The sequence below is a fragment of the Ailuropoda melanoleuca genome, chromosome 6 (genome assembly GCF_002007445.2).
Source record: "Ailuropoda melanoleuca isolate Jingjing chromosome 6, ASM200744v2, whole genome shotgun sequence".
Lineage (NCBI taxonomy): Eukaryota > Metazoa > Chordata > Mammalia > Carnivora > Ursidae > Ailuropoda > Ailuropoda melanoleuca.
Genome location: NC_048223.1, coordinates 130,668,792 through 130,691,953, shown reverse-complemented (window position 1 = coordinate 130,691,953; position 23,162 = coordinate 130,668,792). Strand labels below are relative to the sequence as shown.

General features: G+C 52.8%; 2 protein-coding genes and 1 long non-coding RNA gene across 3 annotated transcripts; 2 read left to right on the top strand and 1 right to left on the bottom strand.

Annotated features, from left to right (window-relative positions):
• Nucleotides 1–1,595: 1,595 nt before the first annotated feature.
• LOC109489071 lies at nt 1,596–9,585 on the top strand. Its single transcript, XR_002142010.2, has 4 exons — nt 1,596–1,824; nt 5,399–5,562; nt 7,015–7,160; nt 7,607–9,585. It is a non-coding gene; the product is annotated as an uncharacterized LOC109489071 (long non-coding RNA).
• A 3,345-nt stretch (nt 9,586–12,930) lies between these two features.
• On the top strand, nt 12,931–17,586 carry POU5F1 (POU class 5 homeobox 1). The gene is made up of 5 exons (XM_011220460.3): nt 12,931–13,335; nt 15,968–16,088; nt 16,414–16,544; nt 16,850–17,008; nt 17,192–17,586. Exons 1-5 carry the CDS (start codon nt 12,931–12,933, stop codon nt 17,456–17,458), a joined length of 1,083 nt encoding a protein of 360 aa, XP_011218762.2. The 3' UTR covers nt 17,459–17,586.
• A 1,307-nt stretch (nt 17,587–18,893) lies between these two features.
• On the bottom strand, nt 18,894–22,937 carry TCF19 (transcription factor 19). Its single transcript, XM_011220461.3, has 4 exons — nt 22,783–22,937; nt 21,756–22,370; nt 19,952–20,510; nt 18,894–19,700 (listed from the first exon to the last, which is right to left on the bottom strand). Exons 2-4 carry the CDS (start codon nt 21,991–21,993, stop codon nt 19,460–19,462), a joined length of 1,038 nt encoding a protein of 345 aa, XP_011218763.1. The 5' UTR covers nt 21,994–22,370; nt 22,783–22,937; the 3' UTR covers nt 18,894–19,459.
• Nucleotides 22,938–23,162: the final 225 nt, after the last annotated feature.

The window sequence follows — 23,162 nt, the reverse complement described above, 5'->3', positions numbered from 1 at the left end:
CACGCTCAACCAACTGAGCCACCCAGGTGCCCCTGAAGATTTTATTTTAAAGTAATCTCAATATGGGCCTGGCACTCACAACCCTGAGATCAAGAGTTGCATGTTCTGCTGACTGAGCCAGCCTGCTGCTGTAAGGATATTTATTGTTACTGTGTTTGTAGTGTTGAAATGGAAACAAACCAAATGACCCTTAAGAGTGAAAACACTAGGGGCCCCTGGGTGGCTCAGTCGTTAAGCATCTGCCTTCTGCCCAAGGTCCAGGGATCCAGCCCGGCGTCAGGCTCCCTGCTCTGCTGGGAGCCTGCTTCTTCCTCTCCCACTCCTCCTGCTTGTGTTCCCTCTTACGCTGGCTGTCTCTCTGTCAAATAATTAAATGCAATCTTTAAGAAAAAAAAGAGTGAAAACACTGGATAAATGGTGATATGTCCATACTACGGACTATTTTGCTGTTAGTAAAAAGGTGATTAACCTATGTATGCAAAGAGATGTCTGTAAGTTTGAGTATTATGAGTAGTATTAGCCTATCTTTGTAAGAGCACAAAGTAAAAGCCTCAGATATGTGGCTGCTTGTATGGTCATTAGAGAAACATGTGGAGGGGTATACAGCTGTTAATGTGATTACCTCGCGGTAGTGAAAAACAGCGCATTTGGTAACTTTTCCTTCATTAAGTTTTGTATTGTTCACCTATAACCACAAGCATGCACTACTTTTGTAATTTAAATTTTATACTCTATACATCAAAAGCTTCTTGGTGATGGTTGCACAACAGTGTGAATATACTTCACGCCACTTCAGTGTACTTCAGAGTGGTTAAAATGGCGGGCGCCTGGCTGACTCAGACCATGTGGCTCTTGATCTTGAGTGTAGAGATTAGGTAAATACATAAATTTTTGAAAGTTTTTATTTAATTATTGGAGAGGGAGAGAGAATGAGAGACAGAGAGAGAGCATGAGAGGGGAGAGGGTCAGAGGGAGAAGCAGCCTCCCCACTGAGCAAGGAGCCCGATGTGGGACTCGATCCTGCGACTCCAAGATCATGACCCGAGCAAATGGCAGTCGCTTAACCAACTGAGCCACCCAGAAGCCCAGAACGGTTAGAACAGGGGAGGGGCGAGGTGCGTGGGTGGCTCAGTCTTTTCAGCATCCCACTTGATCTCAGCTCAGGTCTTGATCTGGGAGGGGTGGGATCGGGGACTACACTGGGCTCCATTCTGGACGTGGAGCCTACTTTAAAAAATGGTTAAAATGGTAAATGTTTATGTTATGTGTATTTTACCACAATTTAAAAAACCAAAACCCTTGTGATGGGTGATCCCATGACTGGGAAGGGAAGTTGGGGCTGGTCAGAGGCTAGGAAATCGGAAGTGAAAGTGAAATCTTGGAAGCGGGATATTTGATTGGGGGGAGGAGTCCGAACACTAAAACCCTCACCACGCCACGGGGACCGAGGCGGCCGCGCGCAGAACTGCAGCGGAGAGGCGGACGGCGGCTTCCCCGCAGGCTGCGCCCGGAGTCCCGCCTCTGACGGGATTTCGTCCAATGAGCTACCGGATTCCTTCCGCCTCTCAGGCGGGCGGCGCCCCTGTGGCCGCGGCGGGGCGGGTCTAAAGTGCCGGCGCCCTGAGCCCGGCCTCCGCGGGACTGGAGAGAGGCGCGCCCCCGGGCCCGGGCCCTCTCGCCCTTCGGCCTGCTGCCGTAATGTCGGGGAGCCGGAGGCCCAGCGTGAGGGACCGTGTTCAGCCTTCCAAGCCCGCGGACTGCCGTCCTGCCAGCGCCCAGCCCCGCAGCCGGAGGCCGAACGTCCTGGGAAACTGAGGCCGAGTGGTCAGTCCCACCGCCGGAGGCCTGACCGTGCCTCACTCGGGCGCAGAGTCGTGAGGAGGCTCCTCTGTGTGGACCCCTCCCCTTCACCCCAGCCACACCCTCCCCGAACAGTAGCCTTAGTGAGCCCTTTGTGACCACTTCCTGGAGCCCCCCCCACTCCCGCCCCAGAGAGGGCTGGGGAGATGGAGGCTGTCCCGTCTGAGAGAGGGTAACGCCTGCGTGGGGTTTCCTATGAAATTAGCTGCCTCGTATAGAGATGACCCCGAGTCCTCTCCCCGACTTTTGAACCTTATACTTAACCCCTGCCCTGAATCCTGCAGCATGGCCGGAGATGAAGAGAAAAAATGAATTCCATATCAAATTAGTTTTTGCAACCCGCACTTACTGATGACTTCCTCCTGGGCATGCGGGATGCCAAGAGGAGTAAGGTCTGGTCGCAAAGGGTGTGACTCGGGGGAAAACGACTGCGCAGATGAGTGTTATATTAGACCTACATACCATCACGGCAGACGGTGTAGGGCCTGAGGCTTCCCGAAGCTCGGGTGGGGTCCACCTGTGGAGGCGCAGAAAGGCTTGAGAGGAGGTGGCTCATGTTGACAATTGGAGATGAGCAGGGTCTTAGGTCACCGAGCTAGGGGGAGAGGCACTTAGGCAACTGGACACCCAGAGCGGGGTTCTGGGAACCACAGGTAGACGGGAAACCTGACTGGGGGGAGGACACCGGCTGAATCAGAGCACAAGGGTTGTTAAGAGCACACGCACTCTTGCCATTACCATCTGGGCACTTAATAAACTCTTGAATCTCAGCCATACAGCTTTAGGTCTTATATTCCTGGGTGAGATGAGAGACGCAAGCTTAGAAGTTAGGTTACTTCCTAAATTCACACTGTTGATATGTTAGTGAGTGAGGAATGCAATCCAGGACTTTCTGACTACAAATCCCAGGCAATTCCTAGTTCCCCACAGGAGCTGGGCTAAGAAATTATGTTTCTGAAGGCGGTGGGGGAGGGTCTCATTGAAGGATCTCAGGCAAGGCAGTAAAATGAATAGGCTTGTGTTGACAAAGCAGCTGCTGGAGGAGAGATGGTAGGAGCTCCAAGTCCAGAGATGAATGGGTTTCTCCAGGCGATACTTGTAAAATGCCCAGAGGGTAAGGCTTGAGGAAGTGATTCAGAAAACCTGATGTCACTGCTGAAACCTGTCAGGGAGGCTTGAGCAGAGGAGTCAGCTCCCAAGCAGGAGAGTGACAAGAGAAAGAGAAATCCAGGGTCACAAACTCAGATTAGGGCTGCAAGGAGTTGGTGGATTTAGCAATTAGGAAGTGACTGGTGACTTCAGACATATCATGCTGAGGTGAAGGCAAGAGCAAGATTGGATGAGATACGTATTCACTAGGTAAAAAAAGTTTAGAGTAGAATCTTATTTTTTGTTTCAAAAAGCGGGTTACTATATTCATGAACAGTGACCTGGAAGAACATTCACCAAGCTGACAACAGTGGTTGTCTTGGCAGGAAGGGTGTTGGAAGGCCTAGTACTTTCTTCATGATATTCTGAGATAGTTGATGTTACTTTTTCATCAGAAAAAAATCAATCAATTAAAATATTTTGTGGGGCGCCTGGGTGGCACAGCGGTTGAGTGTCTGCCTTTGGCTCAGGGCGTGATCCGGCATTATGGGATCGAGCCCCAATCAGGCTCCTCTGCTATGAGCCTGCTTCTTCCTCTCCCACTCCCCCTGCTTGTGTTCCCTCTCGCTGGCTGTCTCTATCTCTGTCAAATAAATAAATAAAATCTTAAAAAAAATAAAATAAAATATTTTGTGAACTAAAAGCAAGTGGAGGCTAAAGTAGAGAAGGACAATTTATTCTGGAAGCTTCTTGGGAAAAGAAAAAGTCAAAAGGCAGATATTTCTGAAAAAGGAGTCAATGATAACAGCAGCTACATTTGATTAAAAATATTTTAAAACACCTTACTAGGTGCTTTTTGAGGGGGCACGGGGGTATTATCTCGAATCGTTTAAGGCATTCTTTCCTTATTTTTATACACGAGGAAAGTAAGGTTTGGTGAGTTAAAACCTTGTCCAAGGCAGTACATCTCCTAAGAATTATCAATGGGGTGCTTGTTAAAAATAGATTCTTGGGCTTCCTCCCAATCTCCTGAGTCAGGCTCTGGAGAGGAAAAGCCTGGAAAACAAATAACCCAGGTGATTCTTAGGCTCTGGCAAGCTTGGGGAGCACTGCACTGTACCCTCCCACCTCTCTCAAGAGCTGGCACTCAGGAGAGGGTTTCCAGGGGTAGAGATAGAAGGGAATAACCAAGGGATCAAAAGGAGGTCAAGGAGTTCACTTTGAACAAGAAAAGGATGTCCCGTTAGAGAAGTACAGCCGCGAGGGGGGGGGGTGCATCATGGATTAGCCACTGACTGCTGAGTCGGAGAGCTGGTCTCTGAAATAAAGGGCTGCCGCTGCATAGTACATGATTTGAGTCCAGGGTGAGGTTTAATGTGGCTTGTAGGGGGAGCGGAAGGGAGGAATGAATCTTCCCTTGACAGTGGACAGTCTCAGGAAGACTCTGGGACAGAACAGCAGGATACGGGAGACGCCCAAACATTCCTGTTCCAAGATGGTCCAGCGAAGGCAGGGAGTAGTGGGTGATGCGGGTAGAGAAGCCAGCCTTTGAGGGGCCTTGTTTAGCCTGTTAAGGAGCTTGGAAGTCATCCTGAGGACAAAAGGGAATCTTTGAAGGAGCAGCAGAGTGGTATGCAGTAAGATATGTGTTTCCAGATAGATCACTGATTGTATCAGGAGGACATTTTAAATGGTTAAGACTGGAGACTGGGAAAAAAAAAGACTGGAGAGAGGGAGACCAACTAGAAAGACTCTGGGTACAATCCAAACAAGTCATGCTATGGGTTGGTTTGATGGGAATCAAGAGGAATGTCCAGATTCAAGAAATAGGAAGTGAAAAATGGGCAAGGCTTGGTAATTGTTTGAAATTGGGAGGTGTTGAGGGAGGCAGCAATCTAGAATAAGTACCCATGTAAAGTACACTTGCTGATTGTTGGGAACACCCAGTTCTGCTATAGAAGACAGGAAAACAAATGGGATGGATGGAGTTTATCAGAAGTGTTGCATGAGGATAAGTAAATTAGTAATCCGTGAGACACGTTAGAATATATTTATGTGAACTGAGATAGAAAGGGAGGGAAGGCTGGGGTGCCTGTGTGGCTCAGTTGGTTAAGCAGCTGCCTTAGACTCAGGTCATGATTTCGGGGTCCTGGGATTGAGCCCCCCCATCAGGCTCTGTGCTCAGTGGGGAACCTCTTTATCCTCCTCCCTTGCCTTCTGCCCCTCCCCCTGCTCGTGCTCTCTCTCTCTCAAATAAATAAATAAATAAAATCTAGAAAGAAAGAAAGAGAGAGAGAGGGAGAGAGAGGGAGGGAGAGGCAGCCAAGCAGGCACTTACCATACTCATGATACCTGAAATAAATGAGACATCTGAGGCACTTGATATTCAGGAAGCCTCAGTTTGGTCTGTGGGCCTTTCTTTAAAAAGTTTATTTTATTTTCTTTTTAGTAATCTCCAAACCCAATGTGGGGCTCGAACTCATGACCCCGAGGTGAAGAATCTTATGCTGTACTGACTGAGCCAACCAGGAGCCCGCTGCTGTGAGCCTTTTTATTCCGTGACCTCTGGGATAACTTCCTGGTACTGCACCAGCAGGCTCCCGCGACATCAAGGTAATTCCCCACCCCACAACCCAGCTCTGACTTGAGTAAGTGGGGAGACTGGATGGTGATGCCACCTACCGGGATTATAGGATGAGGGTCAGGTTGTTCTATGGGGGGGGCTAAGGATATACACAGTTTAGATGTGCTGAGTTTGAGGCAATGGAGGACTTTAGGTAAAGATGGCCAACAGGGGGTTGGATATACTGAGTTTAGACACCGGTAGTGGTTACTATTTAAAGCAATGAGCTTGGATGAGATCCCATGGAGAAGCAAGAGTTTTCCGCGTATAACTCCTTGGGGCACCTGGGTGGCTCAGTGGGTTAAGCATCTGCCTTCAGCTCAGGTCATGATCTCAGGGTCCCGGGATGAGCCCTGCACTGGTCTCCCTGCTCAGCGGGAAGCCTGCTTCTCCCTCTCCCTCTGCCTGCTGCTCCCCCTGCTTGTGTTCCCTCTCTCTGTCAAATAAATAAATAAAATCTTTTTTTAAAAAAGGGTTTTCCTTCCCACTGTTCACTCCCCATTCCTTTCCTTTCTCCTTTTGGTGCCCTAAAAATAGTCATACAGCCTTACCTTTTCACAGGAACCTTGTGGGGCCATCTCCCACGTTGATGCCTGTGAGAGAGAAACCCTTCCCACCATTTCTTTTCAGCGATGTCCTCTCCGCAGTAGAACTTTGTTGCTCTTTCCCAGCTCAGCCCCTTAGGAATTCTCCAGCTACTTAGATGACCAGCCTTTCTTACGGTGCTGCAAGGAGGGCATGTGGGCAGAACCCCCAGCTTCCAGGTCCCAGGCCAGGGTCCCGGGGCTTGGGAGAAGCTGATTCTCAGACTGAAGGTCAGAGCCCAGCACCTTGTCATCATCCCAAGGAGGACAATGAAGCAGAACAAGTAGAACAAAAGTGACTGGGGGGGCAGGGGTGGGCTGGGGTGGTGGTGTGGGGAGGGGGCGGCTGTGGTGGAAGGCTCAGTACAGTCAGTCCTAAAGATACAGAGCCATGCATTCATTATCATTCAACTATTTCTTCAGTGTGGACACTGAATAAATATGCTGGGCGCTCTGGACACAGCTCCCTTCGCTGAGATTTTATATTCTCTCCTCCTGCCATCTGAGGGATTATATCCCTGACTCCAAACCCTATTATGTCCCCAGTAGTGCCAAGAAGACTGGGTATTAGCCGTTGAGTATTGGCAAATGCAGGACATAAGTGCAACACCCCCGCCCTTACCGCAGCCAAGGAATAGGACTAGAGAACTCCCCACTGCCTCTGGGCTCCCAACCCTTCTCTTCAGGTGGAAAAAAAAAAAAATCCAGCTTTTTCAAATTAAAAGTCTGGGAAATAACTGGCCTTTTTCTGACAGTCACCTCCCTATCCCCATCAGTAGTTTACAGGAACCCTGGAGACCCGTCAGGGTCCAAAGTAAAGTACACTTCTAGCTTACATCTTTCCTTTTTTTCATCTAGTGAACATCTCCGGGTCTGCTAAGTGCTGTTCATCGTGCATCACCAATAACAAACATTACAGTAGCAGCTGCTAGTTCTTGAATTCTTATTGGCGGGTTTTACATGAACTCTGGCTTGCATTCTCTCATTGGATCTTTGCTTGTAAGGTAAGGACTATTATTATCTCCAATTCCCCATGAGGAAAGTAGGGCTTAGAGAGGCTCATTTCCATGTGCCACGTGGGCAACAGAGCCAGCAGTAGCATTTAGATGGGGGATTTCAGCAGGATGCTGTGCTGGGCCCAGTGCATGGGTTTCTGCCCTCGGCAGGTCTCAGTGTGGTGAGGTGCAGAGCTAACGAGACTCAGTGTCCTCAGTGCCGTAACTGTGCCATGAGCAGTGCCCTCGGGGAACACAGGAGGAAGCCACTTGCTGCAGGAGACAGAGGGGGGGATGCAGCATGACTTTGCTGGGGTGCAGGAGGAAGGACCTCTGTCTCAGAGAAGGAGTGAAGGTTAATCAGTTGGAGAAGGGAATTCCAGGCATTTTGGGAAGTGGTGGGAGTGGAGGTGAAGAAAGCCACTGTTTTGCTCTCCTGTAACTTTGGCATTCAGGAGCTTTGGCATTTCAGAGTCACACATCCTCCGGACACTGGTCGTTGTGAGTTGCTAGGGAACCAGAGCAGCTGAGAACACTGGCGGGACTTCCTTCTCAGCGCGCTGGAGTCCTTGCACTGCAGCAGAAGCAAGCCAAGGAAAAAGCAGAACTGCGTGCGGGGAGAAGGGAAAAGAGCAACCCTTCCTGACCCAGAGCTGCAACTACTCTCTCCAGAAATACCTGGAAGCTGGGGCGGGGCCTTGGCCTGGGATAGGAGTGATAGGTGTGGACTGATCAGTGTCAGGGGAAGAGGGGGAGGGAGCAGATGGGGAGAGCAGACCTCTCAGCCAACCATGACTTCATTACTTCCATCACATTACCTGTGCCCTTTGTGAGCATAGTTCCATCATGGAGCGGCCTAGCCATTCTGCTTGCCTTCTCTCATATGTATCTGGTGATCCCTTTCTCCACTTGGTCTTCAAGTTCTGACCCAGGGCTTACCACCACGAACACTCAGGGTAAGGCATGACCTGGTGTGGATGCATGACAGTTTGGCAAGACCAGGGGCAGCAAGTTCCCTGGTCCAGGTCTTTCAGTCTCCTTTGCCACAGCTCCTTCATGTCCCACTAGTGTGTGTAACTCTCCGTAAAGCCCCTGGAAAGGAGCCCATCCCAACATGCGGGGCCCTTGGCTTCTGTCCTCCAACAGTACTCCAAGTAACCTAGCTGAGGGACAGGCCACCTCTGAACCCTGCACCCCGGGGACCTCAAGCCACCTGATCCCCAGGAGATAGGACTGCTTGTAGCCAGCAGTCCCCTGAGATGCCCTTTGACAGGAGCAGAGGCCCCCCTGTCTTGGGGAGCACCAGACCAATGCTGGGGGTCTCTGCAGGACCTCAGAGGAGCAGCCAGGGTGGCCCAGGGAAAGGTGGAAGAGGGGGGAGTCCAGCTGGTCTGTCAGGAGCCCACATGCCCGCACCTTTCACAGCCTCCTTGTTCCAAGCACCCCTCCAACACACACACAGTTTGGATCTTCTGTGGGCTCCTGCCTTCTGCAGCGATCATTGTGGGCATCGCACTACACCTTTCTCTGGAAGAAGGGCAGGAGCAGGGACGCTTAGAATTTTAGAGCCGGGAGTGACCCTGCGGATCTTCTGGCGTCCCGCCCTCTAGGGTCCTGAGGCAGGGATTTAAAGAGAGCAACTGAAAATATGAAAAGAGGAGAGAGCAGGTTAGGATGTGTGTTTCCTCTCTAGCTTTCGGCCTGGGTGTTTCCCTCCCAGTATACACACATGCACGTTCACACACACCTCAGCTCTGTTTTCCATGAGAAGTTTTACCTCCTGAAGCATATTTCTTGCAACCTCCCAAGCACTGAAAACCAAGTCCAAAGTGGCCTCTCAAAACTCTCATATGTGCCTTGATCAGACTCAGTGAGCGTGCCTGCCAGATCTCCCAGGAAGGCTGCTTGGAGGTGTGGGGTGCGGTGCAGAAAGGCCTGCGCCAGCATCTCCTCCCCCACCCCTCCGACCCCAATCTCCCCTCACAAGTGTGCAGAGAGAAATCTATATTCCCAGGCAAAGACGTGACAAAGGTAGTGGGAGTGGAGCAGCAAACTTATGTTGGGGCTGGAAGGAAATGTAGAGTTCTTTCAGTCCAATTCTTCCGTATTAGGGGAGGAAACTGAGGCACAGATGGGGGAGGTGCCATTGGCTGGGGAGTCAGAGCCAAGGTCAAGAATCCTGTTCTACAGACATTTAGTTTACTTCTGAGTACTGCTCCCAGGCCTCCCCCCACCCCCCCGCAGACTACAACCAGAGAACTGGCTCATCACTCTGAGGGAGGAGTGTCTGGACTGGGCAAAAGAAGACTTCAGTTTGGGGGCGCTTGGGTGGCGCAGTCATCAGGCATCTGCCTTTGGCTCAGGGCGTGATCCCGGCATTCCGGGATCGAGCCCCACATCAGGCTCCTCCACTAGGAGCCTGCTTCTTCCTCTCCCACTCCCCCTGCTTGTGTTCCCTCTCTTGCTGGCTGTCCTCTCTGTCTAATAAATAAATAAATAAATAAATAAATAAATAAATAAATAAATCTTTAAAAAAAAAAGACTTCAGTTTGCAGACCTCTGGGGAGAGATGGGAGGTCGATCCCTGTGAGAAGGGGAGCTGGTGGCTTACAGGGAGCAGTGAAATTTATGTACATTAAGATTGAGATAGTCTGAGGAGGCAAAGCCTGAACCCTTCTCTTCTCAGCCCTCCTTGCTTTCTTCTGCCTACAGATCGATAGAACCCAGAAATCAAAATAAGTGGCTTGCTACGCTGGTGTAGAGCGAGTCTCCACTGGTCTCCATCTGAGCCCTTTCAGCTGGTTTTCCCAAACAAGCAGCACCCGATGCCCCAGCAAGGGGACGGTTGGGCTGAGACCTCTTTGCAGCCCCACCCAGGGAGTCCCTCAGTCTCCTGGCAGTGCCCGACAACCGGATACCCCCATGAGTCCCTGTGAAGGCCTTGACATGGCGCTGTAGTAAACGGGTATGTGGGGGGTTGTGAGCCCAGTCCTAAATTGGCTTTGGGACCCGAAGTTTTTTAGTGATGAAGACCCAGGAAAGTCAAGCCAGTGACTCAACCTCACTTCTAGTCTCCTCTAGGCAAACAACCTTGGGCTGCCCTGCAGACAGCCCCCTACCCTTCAGGCTCAACAGGAGGGTAGGGATGGGGAGGGGAGCATGTCTCAGCCTGGGTCAGCCCTGAGAACCCCAGGAGGGGCTGGCTGGGGCTCCCAACTTCACTTGTCATTAAGGTTCTGGGTCAGAGTCCAGGTAAGCACGGGGCAGACCTGGCTCAGGGTTCCCACCACAAGCCAACCGGGGATCCTAGCACCCCCCCACCTTCTGGTTCTCTCTCTGGAATGGGCCTCTTGTCCAGACCAGTAACACCACCTAGAGCAGCTGCAAACTGTAATCTAAAAAATAAGACGGTGGTGTGAGTGGGGAAACGGGAAGGTGTCCGAGGAGTCGCTGGGACGATGGGCAGTGGGGGCTCTCTGCACTGGCACGGGGAGAGAGGTTTCTGGGAAGGTGGAGCGTGGTGAGCTGAAAAGCACTGGTGTGGGGGATTTCAGCCAAGTCCTAGGACTGCCCCTCCCCCTCCCCCTCCTCCAGGAGGCTGTCTTCTTGGCAGACAGCAGATAGATGCATGACAAAGGTGCCGTGATGGCTCTGTCCTGGGGGTGGGGGAGATGGCTGGGGAGGGGCCCCCTCCTGTTCTAAAGCACGTCTCTCCACCCCCACCAGGCCTCTTAATCTATCTGCCTTTTGGGCAGTTAGTGGCTTAGAGGTGAATACAGTTCCAGCCCCACTGCCCTGTAGATCTTTCAACAGACCTACATAAAGTATTGAAATGCGTGCGTACAGTTTAGTTGTCCAAAAAGTTCATACAGATGGGCATATGAACAGGGCTGTGTTATACAGACTCAAAACAACAACAAAAAAACAGGCTCAAAAAAACACACTGATACCAAGGGAAGACAGCAGGCCACAGTCAGGCGGGCCCCCACCGGGACACCCAGCCCCTCAAATGCAGACACTGAGCCACTGACCCCAGCAAACGACCGCAGACAGGGCCCAGCTGAAGAGCTGCCCTCAAGTCGGCAGAGGTCAGTGTCCCTAGGCTCAGAGTTCTGACCTTCCGAGCTGTGGGCTGTGGGGAACTCAGATCCAAGCCCCCAGTTTGCCCTAGAGCCTCCTTTCAGGACAAGTTTTGGGAGCAAACATTATCCTTCATAGACAGGGTCTCTGAGGGCTATTCTCTTGCAAACAGAATCAAGTACTAGGCCAACCGTGTGGGCCCTCAGGACAGTCAGGGAAGCCCAGAGAAGAGGACCCTGGTGGGGGAGAGCTTAGGACAGGCTTCCTGCGCCCCCTCCCCAAATCGCTCTCCACCTCTTGTGCATCTTTCCACCAGCCCCACTAAACAAAGTGCATCCCTTGGCCTGGGGGTCTGGGGGAGGGGTGGATGACAAGGCTGGACGCCCGAGTCTTCCAGAGGAAGGGGAGCAGGATACCTAGGTCCCAGTGGGAGGCCCTGTCTGAGGCTCAGGCTTTGAGGGGATTGGGGGGGATGGTGTTGCTGGAGTCCTTTAGCTGCTCTGAGAGGGATTCTGTGTGGGGGACTGGGGCTGGGGGTTGGGGGGCAGGAAGCTGTCCCCAGGGGAGCCATCCAGGCCCATTCAAGGGCTGAGCACTTGTTTAGGGTTAGAGCTGCCCCCTCTGGGGACTGGGATTGTCCAGCCAAGGCCATTGTCCTGCCCCCTTCCCCCAGTCCCTTCCAAACTTCTTTGAACCTGAAGTCAGATACTTTTTTCTGCCCAGCTCTCCCCTTTTGGCTTTCCCCACCCAGGGCCTCGGGCTGGAGGCCTGGGCTGGGGAGGTGGAGGAGGGACAGCCAGGGCTAGATATTCGGGTCCCTGACCGGGGACAAGAAACCTGAGGTGGGGGTCTCCCAGTGGGGGGCCTATGGGGAAGATGTGTCTGATCCCTCCGTCTGGACAAAGGTTAGAGAACGTGGGCCCAGTCAGTCCAGAGTCTGGCCTGGAAGTCAATCCCTGGGTCTGGTAGGGAAGGGGCTCTGGAGCAGAAGACTTGAGGCCTGGAAGACAGGCCTTGTCTGGCAGTCAGCCCTTAGAGATGGGGTGGAAGCCAGCCATCTGGGCAGATGGGTACAGGGTACCTGTGGCTTTGGGGTAACTGAATCTGGCCACTAATTGGGATGGGAGGATGGGAATGCCAAAGTGGGGGGGGTGGGAATGAGGGAGGACAGCAGGGGGTGGCTGTTAGGGAATTGAGGGGTAGCTACAGCAGTCCTCCGCACGTGCACACTCAAAAATGTTTCAGGGGCTGAGAGGATGGCTAGGCCCCAGTCAGGAGAAGGTGCCAGGGTCTTTGGAAAGGGGTCAAGCCCCTGGGCCCCTGAACATCCGGGAGGAGGTGTCCCAGCGACCTCAGACAGTTCTAAGGTGTGCAGAGCCCCAGAGAGGGCGGGCAGCCCGTCGGGAGTTGGAAGTGAAGGTCCGAATGGGGGGCCTGCATCAAGAGTCCGGGGCCTGGAGAGGCACCTAGCTGGAGCTCCCGGGCTTTCCCTCCGCCCCGCGACGGACCACCGCCACCGTCGGGCAAACACCCTTCGCCTCAGTTTCTCCCACCCCCACCGCCCTCTCCTCCACCCATCCAGGGGGCGGGGCCAGAGGTCAAGGCTAGTGGGTGGGATTGGGGAGGGAGAGAGGTGTTGAGCGGCCCTTGGAGAGCCCTCATTTTTCCAGGCCCCCGGCTTGGGGCGCCTCCGTTCCCCATGGCGGGACACCTGGCTTCCGACTTGGCCTTCTCGCCCCCGCCGGGCGGTGGAGGCGATGGGCCGGGAGGGCCGGAGCCCGGCTGGGTTGACCCTCGGACCTGGCTGAGCTTCCCAGGCCCTCCCGGCGGGTCGGGAATCGGACCGGGGGTTGGGCCGGGCGCCGAGGTGTGGGGGATTCCCCCGTGCCCCCCGCCGTATGAGTTCTGCGGAGGGATGGCGTACTGCGCACCTCAGGTTGGAGTGGGGCTGGTGCCCCAAGGCGGCCTGGAGACCTCTCAGCCGGAGGGCGAGCGGGGAGCCGGGGTGGAGAGCAACTCCGAGGGGGCCTCCCCCGAGCCCTGCGCTGCCCCACCTGGGGCTGTGAAGCCGGACAAGGAGAAGCTGGAGCAAAACCCCGAGGAGGCGAGTGAGCTGAAACGGCGGGAGGGAGGCGGCCGGGCTGGCAGGGGGCGGCCAGGGGAGGGGGAGGTGGTCGCCTACAGCTGCCTGGGCCTGGAACCCAAGAGGGGAGCCCCAGGCAGAGAGGGGTGTGTGTCCTGAGACCAAGGGCAAGGTGGGAACCAGAAGCCGGAATTCAGAACGGACAGGTGAGGGCTGGGGCATCCCTGGGGAGAGTCGGAAGCTGCCCCAGGCTGGCCTTGCTTTCCCCCTGGTTCTTGTCAAGTAGCCCCTTTCCACTAGGCCTGGCCTGCCCAGGGTCTGCTCAGTCAATTACCTACCAGGCCAGCACCAGACCCAGTTTGGGGTTTGAGCCCCTTCTCCCACCCTTAACCCTTCTTGGAAATTTGATACTTACCTGATTCAGGATCTTGGCCTTAGGGTTAAGTGTAGCCTGAGGGTAAAAACAGTGCTTATCCCAGGGTTATTGTTCCTGAAAGTCTAGGGTGTGACTGATTTCTGATACTAGCTCCTGTTTGGGCTGTGTGTGCGGACGTGTGGGGTTGGGTTTACCTCCCGTCAAGTTTAGGGCTTGTCTTCCCTTGACCTCTGCCTCGGGGTTAGTGAGTCACCATAATGCAAAGTGCGCACCCTGGCACCCCCTTGTAGAGAACTTTACCGATTTCACCCCTAATTCCGTAAGTTGTGGATAAGACAAAAACCGAAGTGGTTGAGCAAGTCCTCTCCAGGCCATTCCCCAAATGTAGGGTCTGCTGAGGCGCTGAAAGACTTGCGCGTCCAGCCCTGCCAAAGAACTATTAAAGGTTGTGTCTTCCAGTCCTCCAGAGACAAGTGTAAGCAATTAGAGATCAAGTACTAAGCCCTTAGACCTCACAGAAGGAGGTGCAAGTGCTTCCCCCGACCCAGTGGCCCTAGACTTTGTAGGAGGTGACTGAGCCTTGAATGATAATGGCTGCCAATTGTGGTCCATTTCCTAAGTGCCTGGCTGTGTGCTCAGTGCCTACATCATTATCTCATTAACCCGCACAAAATCTCCCAGGGAGGCATTATTGGCCTATTTCACGGGTCCTAACTACCAAATGATGAAGTTGGGATGGGAGCTGGGGTTACCTTATTTCAAATCCAGGATTTGGACGAGCCGTGGTGGGAGCGGCGCACATTTAGAGCTCTCTGAAGCAGGGACTGAGCCGAAGTTGGCCTATTTGAATATGATGTGATCGATCACCCTTGGAATCCTCCCCTCAAAGCTTCCAGGACTGCATCAGAAGTTCAGCTGTTCTTCTGGTGCCTTTGGCCACCCGCCCTCATGGGAGTGCCCCAGGGCTCAGTGCATCACCCTCTGCTCTATCTGCCTTTCCTTCCTCTCATCCACCCTCGAGCTCAAATGTTTCGTAGACCGGACTACTACATTTTCTATCCCCTGCTGGGATGGCTCCATGAACTGCTCCACCCCAACCATCACCCAGTCGCTCAAGGCCCCAACCGGTCATCCTCCTTGCTTTCACATTCTACATCCCATCTTTTGGAAACCCAGCTATCTTTGCCTTGGAAATACACCCTGAAGCAATCCCTACTGCCTGGGGTCCCAGCCGCTGGTCTGTGGGGGGTGGGGCGGGCGGACTGCAGTTGCCTGCTTAGTCTGCTAACAGTCAACTGGAGTGAACATTTTACAATCAGATCATTTTATGCCACACATCCGTCCAGCGGCCCCCTGTTTCAGGCACTGCAGCATCCGCAAGATCTGCCCTGCACCCCCTTTGACTTCGTGAGCTCCTCGCCTCATCCCTTCCCACCCTCAGTCTTTCACCCCGCTCCACCCACCGCGGGGCCTTTCCACTTGGCTCTTTCCCTTTGCTCAAGCATCACTTTATCTTACTTTAAATTGTCCCCATCATCTCCTACCCTGCTGTACTCTGTAATCCTCTCCCCTACATTACCTTTGTCCATAGTGCTTCTAACATAGTAACGGACTGGATAATTATGTCTTTCCATGTTAGAATGGAAGCCTCCTGAGGCCATTGCTTTCTGTCCAGTTTGTGTAGCTGCTGGTTTATAGAAAGGGCAGTACAGCTGTTGAATTAATCAAGGAGAATGCCTGTATGTTGCAAAAAGATAACAGTAAAAATAAGGAATAATCCAGTTTTAAACACGAGCACCAACTGTATACCCTTCACTTAGTTCATGCCTTTCTGGACATCTGTTTGGTAGTGTGTTTGTGTATATGCATGCCATGTCATACCCTGGAAGCAAACTGGGGGAGAGTATGTGGAAATGAGAATTAGAGACATGGTGCCCTTGACTTTCCTGGTCTCAAAACTGCCTCAAATTGGGATAATACTTGAGTGAGAAATCTTTCGTGAGTATTAAATGAGTTACTAGGCAGCAGCTCCCTTTGCAGCCTGACAGGTGTTCGTTTCCATGGAGGCAGGGCCTGCCTTGCCGTCTGCGTTCTGCGTTCGCGGGGCGTGTTGCTTTCTGGGGTGAATGACATTTGTAGATACGTTATTACTAGATACTTGGTGGGCAGCCTGGGTGCAGATACTCCCGTGGACCATTCCTTGGGGCCCACATGGGAAGGGGGGTTGACAGCTGACGTGTTTGTGTTCTTACATGTCCTCTGCCTTTTTGACTGCAGTCCCAAGACATCAAAGCTCTGCAGAAAGACCTGGAACAATTTGCCAAGCTCCTAAAGCAGAAGAGGATCACCCTGGGATACACTCAGGCCGATGTGGGGCTCACCCTGGGGGTTCTCTTTGGTGGGTCTCCCTCAGCATGTCCTGACCCACAGAACACAGGGACCACATCTGCCCTGGAAGAACATGCCTGAACTTGGGGCTTTTCTTCCCACCAGGGGTGCAAGGGAAGGGTGTTTCAGGGGCAGGCTCTAACCCCCTCCCCACATGAAAGAGGGTAAAGAGGGGGAGGGGGAAACATACTTGGACCTTGAGTTCCCTCTGGGGAGAAGTGGGGCCCCAGTGTGGGATCTTGGGAAGGCGGGAAATGAGGAGGAGGCCCTGGGTCTTGGGGTCAGGAAGGTGCTGCCTTCCGCCTCACCTTGCTTCTCTTTACCCGCCTCCCCAGGGAAGGTGTTCAGCCAAACGACCATCTGCCGTTTTGAGGCTCTGCAGCTCAGTTTCAAGAACATGTGTAAGCTGCGGCCCCTGCTGCAGAAGTGGGTGGAGGAAGCGGACAACAACGAAAATCTGCAGGAGGTGAGGGTGTGGGGGGGGGAGCTCAGGGATCTGCCGAGTCTTAGCCCGGTTGTCAATGCTTCTTTCCTGGTTTGCTGCTTTCCTTCATGGGGACAGCTCAGTGGGATGGAGTAGAATTCCTCAGAATTCTCCAGAACTGCCTGTCTAGACCCACCCTTCGAGGACTCTTCTTTTTCACATCCTCTGGTGCTGGCGACTCATCTGGGCACTGCACCCTTAGCAGTTGCCCTCATGGTGCTTAGCACGTTCAAAGCCTGCCATTCCATTTCCCTCCCTTGCCACTCCCTCTCTCCCTCCCTCGCCAGATATGCAAAGCAGAGACCCTCGTGCAGGCCCGAAAGAGAAAGCGAACGAGTATCGAGAACCGAGTGAGAGGCAACCTGGAAAGCATGTTCCTCCAGTGCCCGAAGCCCACCCTGCAGCAGATCAGCCACATTGCCCAGCAGCTCGGCCTTGAGAAGGACGTGAGTGCCCCATCCCTGTGTGCCCCCTCTCCTCCCCTGTCACTGCCTCCCTTCCAGTGGCTCTGCCTCTTGCCCTCCCACCACCCTAGACCTGTTGGCTTTGGGCCAGACGACTAAGCAAAGCCCCCCCCCACTGCCCAGAGCTTCCGATCGAGTGTCACTCTACCTTGTCTTCCATCCCAGGTGGTCCGAGTGTGGTTCTGCAATCGTCGGCAGAAGGGCAAACGATCAAGCAGTGACTATTCGCAACGAGAGGATTTTGAGGCTGCTGGGTCCCCTTTCTCAGGGGCACCAGTATCCTTTCCTCTGGCACCAGGGCCCCATTTTGGTACCCCAGGCTACGGGGGCCCTCACTTCACTACGCTGTATTCCTCAGTCCCTTTCCCTGAGGGTGAAGGCTTTCCCTCTGTGCCTGTCACCACTCTGGGCTCTCCCATGCATTCAAACTGAGGTGCTGGCCCTTCCCAGGGTGGGGGCCAGAGGAAGGAGGAGAGCAAGGGAAAGAGAACCTGGGCTTTGTACCAGGGCTTTGGGATTAAGTTCTTCATTCACTAAGAAAGGATTTGGGAACACAAAGGGTGTGGGGGCAGGGAGTTTGGGGGGACTTGTTGGAGGGAAGGTCAAGTTCAAGGATGCTCTTGTTTTTAATCCCCACATCACTTTCTTAAATAAAGAAGCCTGGGACACAGTAGGTAGACACTTCTGTCTTTGGTTTGTCCTCTTTTGGTGGCTGAAGAGGGGATGGGGATACCCAATAGTTAGATATTAATAGCTCTTAGAACCCAATGACCCTGACACCAAGGTGCCACTTAAACTGCTCAGTCCTACAATGTCAGGGGGAAAGCCGGTATTGGAACCCACTTGTTTGGAGAGGGCCCCTATAGGTGTGAGCTAGTTCCTCGGAGCCTGTGACTTAAGAGTCCTGGGGAAATTTAAGTGGAATGCCTTACTTTTATTTTTTAAAGATTTTATTTATTTAAGAGAATATGAGTCAGGGGAGGGGCAGAGAAAGAGAAGCAGACTCAAGGCATGGCTCCATCCCAGGACCCTGAGATCACAACCTGAGCTGAAACTGAGTGAACCACCCAGGCGCCCCTGAAATGCCTTGTTTTTAGAGCCAATTCCCTATTAGGAGCTGACGTTTTGCTTTCCCCACTTCACTCTGGTAGTGTCCTTCGTGGCTTTATAACCAAGGAATCATCTTTAGATACTTCTCTTCTGCATATTGTCTGTACTAGAAACTCCATCTTGTGCTGTGTTGATACCAAGTCCATTTGGTTTCCCCTTAAGGGTTTGGTCTACCCTGTCCATGAGTGACTCACCAAACCCCCATGTTTTTGTCCTGGTTCTGCTATTACTTGCTTGGAGCTGTTTCCTTGGTGTGTGGGGGCGAGCTGGGGTTGGTAATTCTAAGTAATAGAAGGCAATGGACCTAAAGATTGCAATAGGTCAAGATAAGTGTTTCTTAGTAAGAGCTACAGAAACAGCATTTTGACACTGCTGGCTTGGTGTGAGGCTCACAGAAGAGAATCCGTGTACTGTATACATGGGTTAGGCTGATCCACGCGAGACCAGGTGAGCGTCTGCTGTAGCTGATGTACCAGACCGGAGTTTCTCTTCCGTAGTCGTACCTTCTCCAAAGGTTCTGCCATTCTCAGAACTCGACCAAACTCCATCTACTTTGTTTTAATGGCAGCGGATCTGTTTTTCCTTTAAACTAGGAACCTTAATGACCCCTTCTCCAGCTTCCCACTTCCAGCCCATTCTATATCAAGTGAGCCGGTTCACACTCTGCTTTGCTCGTCCCTTCCAGTAAGAGTCAATTAGTTTTCCAGACCATACCATTTTCTCAGGACCTGGAAAGCAAGGAGTATCAGACATGGAAAAAGAATACATACCTAGGAGTGAATGAAACTGCTAATTCTTTATTTGGAAATAGAAGCAAAGCTCTGAAAAGCCAGGTCATGATCATGGTCAGTGGCAGTGGTTTACCCACAATGTAAGTTTTGAGGCTGTGCCTTAGGTTTTTCCAGAATGCCTTTAGTGATGCCATCCAAGAACATTAAGCACTCGGTTGTTCCAAGACTGAGGCTTATACCCACCCAGGCACAGCCTCTGCAATTGATGGGTGCTCTGACCACAGACATTCTAGTGCCTATGACAACAAGGACCTACAGCTTGTAACGGAATTTCCAGCTTGCTGGCAGCTTCCCGGAAGCAGCAATATCTTTCTTTGGCAGGAAACCATCTCTTCTGTCACCTTGGCCATGAGGGCCTGCTTCAGGCCTTGGGTCAATATCCATAGCAATGGACACCTCCCCTGTAGTCATTCCCCCCTGGGAAGGCAAGGGAAGAAGGGGGCATTTCTTTACGATCCATTGGTGCCCTGCCATGTCCACCTGTGGCCTGGAGGTGCCAGCTCTCTCTACTTTAGTGCCCTGGTGGTGGGCCTTAGGTCTGGATGCCTACACGACACCCTGGGCACCGGAAGTCAGCCTCCCTGGCAGCCTGGATGCTGTAACCAACACAGGCCACATGGAACCAGACGTCACAACCATCACACTGAACCCAGGCAACTGTTTCTTCTTCGGGTAGGTAGCAACGAGGGGCTGCACAGGGCTCCCCACTCCCAACTGCAGGGGGAGCCCTGGGAGTGCTCACTGGGTGCTTCCGAGGACGTCCACGTCGATTTCTGAAGAAAGTGACACAAAAACCAGGTCACTGGAAACTAGAAGGAGCCTAGAACTTTTCCCTGGATAATCCTAGAGTGAATCTAGATAGACTGACTAGACTATGGTGAACCAGATTGGTCTTGCCAATCCAATGTCTTTTCTACCTCTGTCCGCTTCCCATTCCCATTCCCATTTCTATCCCTAGAGCAGAGGGCCACGTTACAGCCTGGGGCTCTAAAAAGGAGTTAAAAATTGAGATCTCTCCACTTACCCACCAGGTGTCCGTGGGGTTGTCTCTACACGGAGTTTCTTCCTGGGCTCCATAAAGACTGGGGGGGGCCCCTCAGGAGTCCCTCCCTCATCATCCAGCTCTGCCAACACTCGGTGAGCCGATTTCCTCCGGTTTCTTGGGGGTGGGGCAGAAGGGGTGGTCCCCACCTCTCTAGGCGGAGTGGGAGCGGGCAGGCTCTGTGGCTTAGCCCCACTCCTGGAGAAGGTGAGAGGCAGGGGTCTGAGCTTGCTGAGACTGCCGATGGAATTGAGGATCAGTGTGGCTTTCGGGGCAGGGGAAAGGGTGCTGAGGGGGCGCTGTGGGGCCCCCTGGGGGGGCAGCATAGGCTGGAAGCCAGCCTTGGTTCCCTGTTCACCACTAGACCTTGGGATGGTAATGGCCGCAAAATCTTGAGGTTTGACTCGGACTTGCTGGAACATGAAGTAGAACTCCGAAGGGCTGGTCCCCGGGGGCCCTTCAGGGCCAAAAGTCACAAGGTCCCCATCACTCAGCTCCAGCTTGTGACCCCTTGGAAGTCGGACATTATTGACCAGAGTCCCTGTTGATGGCAGGGCACCAGACATACAGAGGATGACAAAAACAGAAATGACCAGAGTCAGAAGTGGAGAAATCTGGCCTCCTCTGATTTTCTAGGGAACATGAGAACATGACACCTGTCATTAAATTCTCACATTTGAAGTCCCTTAGCAGGTGATACCAGATATTAAGCTCTTCGTGAGTTGGGAACAAGTTTTTTTTTTTTTTTTTTTTTTTTTTAATGTCCTCCCACAGGGCACATGGAAGAAATGGACTTCCCTCACTGCTGAGGTCCCATTCTCAGAGCTATGCTAACCCAGCTCCAACACAGAAAGTTACTGGCATACCTTAGACTGTCTGGGTTGAGATTTTGGCTCCACCCTTACCAGCTATGTTAACCTGGACAAGTTAACCTTGTGCCTCATTTTCCTAGTCTGTAAAATGGGAATGATATTAGTGCTCACCTGCATTCAATGCACTTAAAACAGTGCCTGGCTCTTACAGTAAGCACTAAACAAATGTTGGCTAATCCAGTTATCTAATCTCCCTAACATTCCCAAAACAGACTTTACAAAGCCTTACATTTTACCTATGAGGAAACAGACCCAGAAAGGTGAAGGGACAGGCCTGAGGTTTCACCAGGGGAGAGTGGCAAAACCCAGGTGGCCTGAAGTTGACTGCAAATGGCTGCAAGTCAGGGAGTAAGACATATGCCCTGATCATTAAAACATAATCCAAGGGGCACCTCAGTTAAGCATGTGCCTTGGGCTCAGGTCATGATCCCAGAGTTCCGGGATCCAGCAGTCCCGCATCAGGCTTTCTGCTCAGTGGGGAGTGTGCTGCTCCCACTCCCTCTACCCCTTCCCCAGCTCCTCTCTCTCACTCTCTTTCTCAAAAAAAAAAAAAAAAAAAAAAAAAACCCAACATATCATAACTGCCTTCAGACAACAAGGTGCCTCAGCAAATTTGGAAACTGAGTCATCTGAGCTTGGCCCCCAGTGGCTCCAGAACATCTCCACTGGGATGTTTCCCTGATGATGGCCCAGGCCCTGGATCTACCTCCCAGCCCAGGCAGCGACCATTAGGGTCCAGCCTCACAGAGAGCTTCTGACACTACACACCTTTAATGGGAAGACAGATCTGGACTACAACTGTCCAACTTGATAGGGGAGTTTGGGAGGCAGGCAGGGTCCCTGTGCGGCCCTTAACTCATTCCAGCCCAGAACTGCAACTGCCCAGGCACAAGGCCTCTCTGCTCACTGCTCACCTTGGCTGCTATGGTCCTCCAGGCTGACCCTCCAGTCATCACCCCGGCGCTCAGCATGCAGCTCCGCATGGACTCCAGAGATGAGGCCAGGCTCCCGCTGGGGCTGCAGGGCCACATCACACAGGTCGGCCCTATGGCCCAAGCGGTAGGTGCAGCCAGCCCCGCTAGGGGGGTGGAAGGTGTAGAGATCACCACCCCTGCCTCCCCCTATGCGCAGCAGCTGGAAGCAGGGCAGCATGGGTGGTGCCCCCTCTGCACCACCTCTTCGCTTCAGGAGTCCATCACCTTGCCCACACCTGAGCCATGCACGCAGGCCCAAGTTCACTTTCTGTCTGATGCAAGTTTGAGCTGTGTTTTGTGCAATTTCAACTTTGAGCACAGACCTGAGTTTTCACCAGGGGTCAGTGGCAAAGCTCAGATGAGAACCCAGGCCTGAGCAGTGCAAATTCAGAGTGCAAGGAGTCTAGGCATGAGACGCAAACAAAAGTGTCTGTCAAGCAGCTTTGCAACTGAAAAATTCAGAGAAGGTCCCAGTGCAGTGCAAAAATGAACACGTCCTATGCCACTTGAGTTGAACCGGATCCTCAGGCCACAAAGTATTCAGGGAGACTCAATCTGTGCAAGGCAACAATACATTAGGCAGCTTCCGGGGAAATGCAAACTGTAGATGTGTGTATAGGGATTCCTGCTTCTGTACAATACTAACTTGTCACCTCTGTAATTTGGAGAAAAGCTTCTTCCTGTCAGATTCACTCACCCAAATACAGTAAGCAGCCTGCTCCTCGCTCCTCGCCCTTCGGGCCAATACCTCATCATAAGTAGTTATCTTTAACCCCAGTGGGAAGGGAATCCACTGTCATCCCCCAAAAGGCAATGAAAATGCTCCCTAGTTCTCCGACAAAGCAGATCTAAACCCTGATTTCCCAGCTTCTCCGGGTGGGATAAAAACGGGGGAAAGAGCTCCCGGAGATAATGTAAGGCAAACCCAGCCTTTTCCCTCCCCTGCCCAGCCCAGTTTCCGATCTACCGCGGTGCAGTCTCCAAGTAGTCTCCTCGGGACTTCTCCGGCTCGGGCTGGAGCTGGCGCTACGGCGGCTGTTTGACAGCGAGGAAGCCGGGGTCGAGAGGGGCGCGGTCTCCGCGCGCGGGCAGCTCCCGCCCCGCCTTCGAAATTCCCGGGTCCTAACTCCGCGCAGAGCGAACCCGCCCCCGTGCTATTCCTGATTGGCCAGCTCATTTATCCCCCTCCGCTTCATTGGGCGGCGCTCTGGGAGTGTCCCCGACCTCCCGCCTTCCGCTTCTTCTGATTAGTTCACAAGCTTTCCCGGGTTCCCGGAGTTGGGAGGAGCCGCCAGGGCGCGGAGACGTCCCCGAACGCCATAATTGGGCCTGGCTATAGACACTACT